General features: G+C 65.4%; 1 protein-coding gene across 1 annotated transcript; it reads right to left on the reverse strand.

Moving 5' to 3' along the window:
- Positions 1–620: 620 nt before the first annotated feature.
- Positions 621–3,947, reverse strand: CRYAA (crystallin alpha A). Its single transcript, XM_047847003.1, has 3 exons — positions 3,564–3,947; positions 2,439–2,561; positions 621–1,371 (listed from the first exon to the last, which is right to left on the reverse strand). Exons 1-3 carry the CDS (start codon positions 3,750–3,752, stop codon positions 1,162–1,164), a joined length of 522 nt encoding a protein of 173 aa, XP_047702959.1. The 5' UTR covers positions 3,753–3,947; the 3' UTR covers positions 621–1,161.
- Positions 3,948–6,842: the final 2,895 nt, after the last annotated feature.

Raw genomic sequence — 6,842 nt, forward strand, 5'->3', positions numbered from 1 at the left:
GGGGGCCTCTGGGCCTCGTGCCCAACCCCCCACTGCCAGGGCAGGCAGGGAGACGGCCGTCCACACGGGGTGGGGGAGGCTGCCCAGGACGCTGTGCCCTGGTCACCAGAAGCTCCCCGAGGGCACCCGTGCCCACTCCAATGAGGAGGGGCAGTGAGCGGGGGCGCCCCCACACGCAGAGGTGCACAAGTTCAGACCACACCTGACCACCCTTCCTCACCCCTCGGGGAGCAACGGGGCCAGGGTCCTTCAAGTGCGGCCCCCAGGGAGCCGGGACACAAGCCCCCCCGAGGAGGAGAGCGGCAAGATGGCACTGCCCCACCGGGCACCCTGGGTCCCACAGAGAAGGGGGTCCTGATTCTCTCCACACCCCCACCTCCCCCTCCCTCGGTGCTCTCCACACAAACCCCCTCCTCCCTACCAAGCGGGGGTCCGGGAGGCACTGGGGAGTGGGAGCCAGGAAGTGACCAGGTTGCCTGGAGGCGGCCGGGGTGGACCCTGCGCCCCTCCCACCCGTCAGTTCCACCCCTGCACCCATGCCACAGGTCATGCGGCCCCGCACACCCCCCGGGGGAGACAGCACGACCACCAGCCAGCAAATTGCTTGTGTCACCTGCTCTTTATTGACTGCCACGGGCTGCGTTCTCATGGGTGGCCGGGTGCCCCGGGAGAGGTGCTACATAGAGGAAGGATGGGGGGAGCGCGGTCGGGGAGAGGCTGCCGAGGGCCCAGGCGCACGGGAGGCTCCGCCAGACAGACCTCGGGGCACCCGGGGAACGAGGGCAGGACGCGCAGCCGGGCCGTGACACGGGCGCCCGCCGCCCAGGGTCAAGGTGTGCCTGGCTGGCCCTGGAGACCCAGAGGTCGTCCCGAGGTGGCCTCCTCTGGGAGCACGGCGCCGCCGTGTCAGGAAGCGGGGGAGGCGATCACGTCCACCGGGCGGCCAGTGCTGGGATCGGGGCGGCCCCGAGGCCGGGGCACCGCAGGCGGAAGCCCCAAGCCCTCCAGGCTACCCTCCCCAAGCCCTCGCTCCCTCAGAGGAAAGGAAAAGGAAATGGAAAGAAGGAAAGCAAATGGAGACCAGCACCCCACTTTCTAGGGCTCCCCCAGACCGATGGGCCGTGGGGGCAGCAGCGGTGGCAGCCGAGGCCAAGGCCGAGCTTAGGACGAGGGTGCAGAGCTGGGCTTCTCCTCCCGCGACACGGGGATGGCTCTCTCGCTGTGGCCAGCATCCACGCCAGACGGGACCTTGGGGCCAGAGAAGGTCAGCATGCCATCCGCGGACAGGGAGCAGGAGAGCGCCGACTGGTCCACGTTGGAAGGCAGACGGTAACGGCGGTGGAACTCACGGGAGATGTAGCCATGGTCGTCCTGGGCGGGGGACGGGGAAGGGCACGGTCAGAGGCGCCAGGGCTGGGGGTGCCGTGGGCCTGACACGGGGAAGGCCCTCCCGGACCTCACGAGGGCCAAACCCGCCACTCACACGGTGCAGTGGGAGCCAGAAGGCCACGTCGAGAGCTCCTGCTGAGGCTGCCCCCCTCCCCCTGGCCGGCCTCCCCGCCTCCCAGCCTCCCTGCCTCCCCACCTCCCTGCACAGCCTGGGGCCATTCACGGTCATGGAGCTGGCTCATCAGACCCGTTTCTCTCCAGAATCGCGTGAATGGCTGTCCTAGTCCTGCACGTGGACCACGTTTGGCCTTCACCCCACAGGCTCAGGGTGCCTGCTTTCCACCCAGTGGGGCCTGAGCAAAAGAACTCTCCCCTTGGCAGGACAGCTTGGTCCCAGCCCCTGGGCCCGACTTCTTTCTCCACACTGAAACAAGTCACTTGGGCCACAGCGCCGTTCGTGGGGGGGCAGGAGACACGGAGTCAGGGGTTCACGCACACGCACGCACGCACACAACTGCTCCGACCATTGAGAGGAAACCCTGGTCTCTGACCCTGGTCTCTGCCAGGTGAGCAGCCACCCCACCCTGAACCAGCTGTGGGGCCACCGATCTCCCTGAGCCGGGCTCTGCCACCTGCCGGCTCCCGATAACGGGGGCGCCGATGACAAAGGGCCGCCGAGAGGTGAACGTGTGAACACACAAGCGTTTGGGGCATCGATGGCCGCCGGCCGCACTGCAGGGCTCGCCTGCCACAGTTAAGTTTCCGTGGAACCCACGTCGGCTCAGAGCTCCCCCCCGCCCCTCCCCCTCGGTGCCCGGAGCTCCCCGGGATCCTCCCTGCTCCGACCCCATCACTGGCACGGCTCGGAAGGAGCCAGGGGCAGCCGGGCGGTACCTGGGCGGGGGTCCCTGCAGACCCCTCACCTGCCAGGGCTCAGGAGTGACCTCCCTGTTGCTGGGAGGAGGCTTGCTTTTGCACTCTGGGACAGCACAGTCCCCCTCCCTCCTAGGGCGCAGGGTCCCCGGAAGGCGGGGGCCCCTCAGACCCACCTGCCTCTCGTTGTGCTTGCCGTGGATCTCCACAAAGTCCTCCAGCACTTTCACAGTGAGGTCCTCCGGGGAGAAGTGCTTCACGTCCAGGAAGATGACGAACTTGTCCCGGTCAGAGCGGACCTGAAACCCAAACGCTCCCGTGGGCCTCTGCGGTTTGGGCGGGGCTGGCCGGAGCCAGTCCCCCGGCCATCAGCACAGAAACGCCTTCCACACATACAGGGCACAGAGTCCCGGGGACCCCTGACTCGGGACCGCGTGGACCCTCGGCCTCAAGACCGTGTGTCTGCTGATGCCTAGCTGGTGATGAGCTGAGAGGCTGGTTATGGTTGGCGGGCAGGTTACGGGTTAGGAGGCTGGTTACGGGTCGCCTGGCTGGCGGGTCAGGGGTTGGCTGACTGGTTGGACCTAGCACATTGAATAAAGTCACAGCCCTCGGCTTCCCTGGTTTCTCCATAAACAGCCCGGGGCCTGACTTCTCCCACGGGCGTGATGTACCCGACCGCCTTGCCGGGCTCGCTGCTCAACCTGCTTCCCTCTCCCCTGAGCCGACGGCGCTCCCCGGGGACAATCAGCAAGGCTGTTTTTGCTTCTGAGGGCACCGCATCAGCCCTGGGCAGGCCTCTGCTTTTAGGCAGTGAGGGAGACCCAGCCCCTCGAGACCCCGGGACCCTGGGGTCCACCGCAGGGGCTCGGGGAGGGAAGGCCAGCGGTCGCTTCCCTTTGGGCCTGGCCCCGGGCAGGGAACAGAACACACTCTGCGGCTGTGCTGGCCGTCCTGGGGGAGGGGCCCTTCTGGGGACCCGGGGCAGCACAGCACACCCGCCCAGGCTTCCTGCCGGAAGGGAAGGGTGGACAGTCCGGAGCACAGAGCCCACACCGGCCGTCACACCGGCCGCGGTGGGCCTGCTCGCGGGGCCACCATCGTGTGGCTGGTGCATCACAAAGCGCACGTGGGTCACGGGCTCATAGAGGATGAGACGGGGCTGGGCTCCGGCTCCCTCTCCAGACCCCTCCTCGGAGGCCCGAGGCGAGGCGAGGCGCGGCTCCACACGGAGCACCGTGCTCCCCCTGCTCCTCAAGCCGAGGCCAGCGGGAGAAAGCAGCCCCCCGGCCAGGTCTTACCTCGGAGATGCCGGAGTCCAGCACGGTGCGGAACAGGGACTGGCGGTAATAGGGGCTGATGGTGGAGGACAGGAAGGGCAGCAGGTCGTACTCGAAGAGACCCTCGCCGAAAAACTGGTCAAACAGCCGGCTGGGGTAGAAGGGGCCCAGCGCACGTTTGAACCAGGGGTGCTGGATGGCGATGTCCATGGCGGGCGTCGGCGATGCAGGGACCCGGGGCTGGTGGGGAGTCGGGCAGCGGCCTCTGGGCAGTGCGGTGGAGAACTGGGAGGTGAGCCCTCCTTATATACGCCGGCGACAGAATAGAAGCATTAGGGGGATTTGTCTGGAAAGTGTGAGCTCAGGAGGAAGGCTGCCGGGTCAGCAGAAACGTGGCCTGGGCTGAGCGCCCGCCACTCCCAGCCCCGGGCACTGAGGCCCTGACCCGCGCGGAGCCCTGGACTCACCTGGGGGACGGCGAGGACTCATCTCCCACTACTGCGTCGGGGACGCCTCCCGCTTACATGGCCTGGGTGATCCCACGGCCACCCCGTGAGTGGGGGCTCATACCCACTTCACGGACGAGGCGTGGGCTCAGAGGCCACGTACATGATCCCCAAATCTCCCAGCTACTGTGGGGAGAGTACCTCACTTTTCAAAACAGAATTACCTCTGTTGCTTCTTTCTGATTGCCAAACGTATACACGGTCGTAGAAATCTCAAGAAAGACAGAAAATACCAGGAAGAAACTAAAAAGTGCCTGTAATTTCCGGGTCCCCCCCGGTGGCGGGGGGGGGGGGGCGTGGTGACGCGGGGTCTGTGTGTCCAGATAGGGAGGCAGGTTTGGTTTTACAAGGGTGGGAACCCTGTGCCCTGGGCTCCTCTCCGTGGACATCGTCCCTGCGAACTTCTCCCTGTGACAAGGCCGCGCATCGGGGCTGTCGTCCGCCAGGCCTGGGGACGGTTTCGCTCCTCCCGCTGTGGCCCTGGCTGGCTGTTGCTCAGAGGGGACCAGCCCCCCCAGGACAGGGCCCTCCCACGCCCCCACGTTTAAGGTGTTTGCTGCCCCTCAGCAGTTCGGCCTCCCGGGAGCCCTGTAGTAACGTGCGGCCCCCGCAGGGCAGGGAAGAGCCCGCTCCCGGCCCCTCCCGAGCCAGCTCCTCGCCGCACAGTCTGGACCCGAGAAGCTTCTTATTCGTCCTTGTACCTCTGCTTCCCAGCACAGCCTCTCACCCGTGTGCACAGGGTTTAGAAGGGTGGGCTGCGTGCCCAGTCACTCGGCTCCGAGGAAGGGGAGGGGGTTTCACCGCAGGCCACTCGCCCGGCCGGGCCGCGGGGCGGGGGCGGTGGGTGGCCCCACACAGCGCCGGCTGACTCCTCCCGGTGCCACGAGTGTCCCTCCGGCTGAGTCCTCCGGGGGGCCGGGGGGGGGGACCAGCAGGGCCAGGCGGGTGGGCAGTGGTTTGACAAGGAAGGAACAGTGGAGCTTCCCACAGATCTGCCTTCGTTCAAATGTTGGTATTTTGTTCGTCGCCGATTTTGTGCGTTCGTTTTGATTTTTTAAAACACCGCGTTAAGAAACAATTCATCCCAATGACCCTGTTTCTGGTGCCCCCCTGACCCTGTCGCCCAGGGGAGGGCCTCGCTCTCCTCACCCAGCCAGTGGCTTCCGTGGGGTCGGTGGAAACTTCTGCACCTGCAGGCAGAGATAGAGGCAGTGGCGTCTGAGCACAGCCCCGTCCCCTGGGCCACGCGGCGCAGGGAGGCTGAGGGTCCCCCAAGATCCTTCAGACTCACACAGGTGCCTGGGCGCACACATGCCTTGCACAACTGCACCTTCCGGGGTCTGGAATCCTGTGCGCGGCAGCCGACGGGAGCAGAGACCTCCATGGGGCACGGGACGCAGAGCCGGCCGGGCCCCTAGCGGTGGCCTTCAGCGTGAGGCGGCACCGAGGCTTTGGGATCGGAAGCGACGAGGACCGGCCGCGTCGCACACGTGTGTGCAAATTCACCCTCGCCTCCCCCTCCCCCTCCCCCCCCCCCCCGCCTCGGCACAGCCCCTCAGGAACCCGGATTCTGGGAAAAGAGGACCCTTTTATTCTGGGCCTGGAGTCCTCCTTGGGTGACCCTGAAGAGGTCGCTTCCAAGCCTCAGTGGTGACAGGAGCCGTTGGCCATGCACTGAGGACCCAAGGAGGGGACGTGCACACGCCCAGGGACAAGCTGCCTGTCCCCGCCTGGGCCTCGGGCTGCAGGCTCTGGGCCATGAGACAGGCATGCACGAAAACCAGCCCAGGAACCCCTTGTCCCCCGGCCGGCAGCGCTGGCGTTGGCCGTGGAGCCGGTTTCTAAGGTCGCAAACTGGTCAGGCTCCCAGGGGCCGTTTCCTGCCTCCGACCTCTGCGGTTGGACGTATCTCCGTGCCTCAACAGAAGAGTCCACATCAGCCGTGATCGCTTCGGTCGTTGGGCCTCTGCCGGTGCCCTCGCCGCCTGGTTAAAAGGCACAGTGAAAACCTACCGCGAACCGTGAGGCGAACCGTTTCCCAGCAGGTGTTACTTCCTTCGCATGTTAAGTGTTTCCCTGAATTTGAGTTGTAGCTTTAAGGTTGAATACAGTCTTCATTTTTATTGTTAAATGTTTGTTTTAAAGAACACATCAGCCAAGGCATGGTTCCCCATGTGAAGGGAGTGTTCCCAAAGGGCCCTGCTCTGGGTCTCTAGGCCTCTGGCCTTGGGCTCCTCTGGGCTACTTTCCGGCATCCCAGAAGGTTCTCACAGCTCTACGAGAGTGAACTGGACCCCATCGCTGTCCGAGGCAGACCTGACACCCACCCACCCCAAGATGCTCTCTGTAAAGACCTCGGGTCGACGTCACGCTCAGGGGTCGGGGCCGGACCTCAGCCCTGCCTCTGACCTCCAAGGCTGCAGCCGGCCAGGTCACCAGAGACGGGGCACGCGGCGAGAGTCCGCTCCAGGATGCGGGAGGAGCAAGATGTCCTTCTTCCTGTACCTCCCGGCGGGTGGGGGCAGGGGCCACCTGGGGCGGCGGCCCCAGTCCCCAGGAGCCCTGAGCTCCGGCCCTGACAGCACCTGTGAGGACAGTGCGGCCCCCAGCACCCTCGGTGCCCGCAGCCCCTCTCTTCTGTCCTTTCCACACTTCCCACACCCAGAAGCCGGCTTTTAATGATGAGACGCTCTTGCAAAAAGTTCTCTGCAAACCCAGCTTTTTAACAGAGGACTGGACTCTGCTTTTTATTTTAAATAACATTTTTATCATAAGAGCGATACATTGCCATCGC

The sequence above is a fragment of the Prionailurus viverrinus genome, unplaced genomic scaffold (genome assembly GCF_022837055.1).
Source record: "Prionailurus viverrinus isolate Anna unplaced genomic scaffold, UM_Priviv_1.0 scaffold_42, whole genome shotgun sequence".
Lineage (NCBI taxonomy): Eukaryota > Metazoa > Chordata > Mammalia > Carnivora > Felidae > Prionailurus > Prionailurus viverrinus.

Bases quoted from the DNA above. Each gene is read 5' to 3' on its own strand.
- CRYAA (XM_047847003.1), bottom strand. From the start codon at position 3,752: ATGGACATCGCCATCCAGCACCCCTGGTTCAAACGTGCGCTGGGCCCC. The intron at 2,562-3,563 runs GTAAGACCTGGC...TTTGGGTTTCAG, and splicing joins TGGACTCCGGCATCTCCGAG to GTCCGCTCTGACCGGGACAA. The intron at 1,372-2,438 runs GTGGGTCTGAGG...TCCCCCGCCCAG, and splicing joins GCAAGCACAACGAGAGGCAG to GACGACCATGGCTACATCTC.